This window comes from Penaeus monodon, chromosome 25 (assembly GCF_015228065.2).
Source record: "Penaeus monodon isolate SGIC_2016 chromosome 25, NSTDA_Pmon_1, whole genome shotgun sequence".
Taxonomy (NCBI): Eukaryota; Metazoa; Arthropoda; class Malacostraca; order Decapoda; family Penaeidae; genus Penaeus; species Penaeus monodon.
The window spans coordinates 18,093,671-18,094,162 of record NC_051410.1 but is presented as its reverse complement, the minus strand read 5'-3'; the positions used below and the strand labels follow the sequence as shown (position 1 = coordinate 18,094,162).

General features: G+C 52.0%; 1 protein-coding gene across 1 annotated transcript in view; it reads left to right on the top strand.

Moving 5' to 3' along the window:
- The window catches only part of LOC119589336 (sodium-dependent dopamine transporter-like), a gene marked incomplete at its 5' end in the record, with an annotated part of 110,782 nt that extends 110,491 nt beyond the window's left edge, over nt 1-291 (top strand). Inside the window, one exon of the mRNA XM_037937956.1 lies at nt 138-291. Within this exon, the coding sequence (XP_037793884.1) occupies nt 138-291 (154 nt within the window). The remainder of the gene's footprint in view (nt 1-137) is intronic.
- Between the last annotated feature and the right edge of the window lie 201 nt (nt 292-492).

The following is a 492-nucleotide window of genomic DNA, read 5'->3' as shown; positions in this document are numbered from 1 at the left end:
GCCTCACCAGACAGGACGGAGCTAAATCCAGACTCGACACAGAGAGCTAATATATACGCGACGCCCGAGACAATGGGAAAGTTACCTAGACAAAGCCAGTGTACAAGTGTAGCATATTGAATGAAATCATAACGCAGACTCGGGGCGAACAATGAGCAGGCGACGGAGGACCCAGCCTCGGCGACGCGGATCCCACAAGGACTCCCCGGCGCCTCCGAGCCTCCGACGCCACAATGGACGCCTTGTCCCGCGACCTCAAGCCTTTCTGACGAGTCCATTAGAAACTACTAATGGACAGAAACGCCGGCGGCACCTCCTTGCCGGTGTCACGCCACAAGTGCTTAATCTCCTCCGCCCAGTGTGCTGATGGCGGGGTTTTTGTCTCGCCTTTTCTTCTCCTTTTCTTCTTTTTTCATCATTTTTCTTATGTTTTGTAGTTCTAACAGAGGCCGTTATCGAAGTTGAATTTATGGTGAATGAGTCGCACGTCTT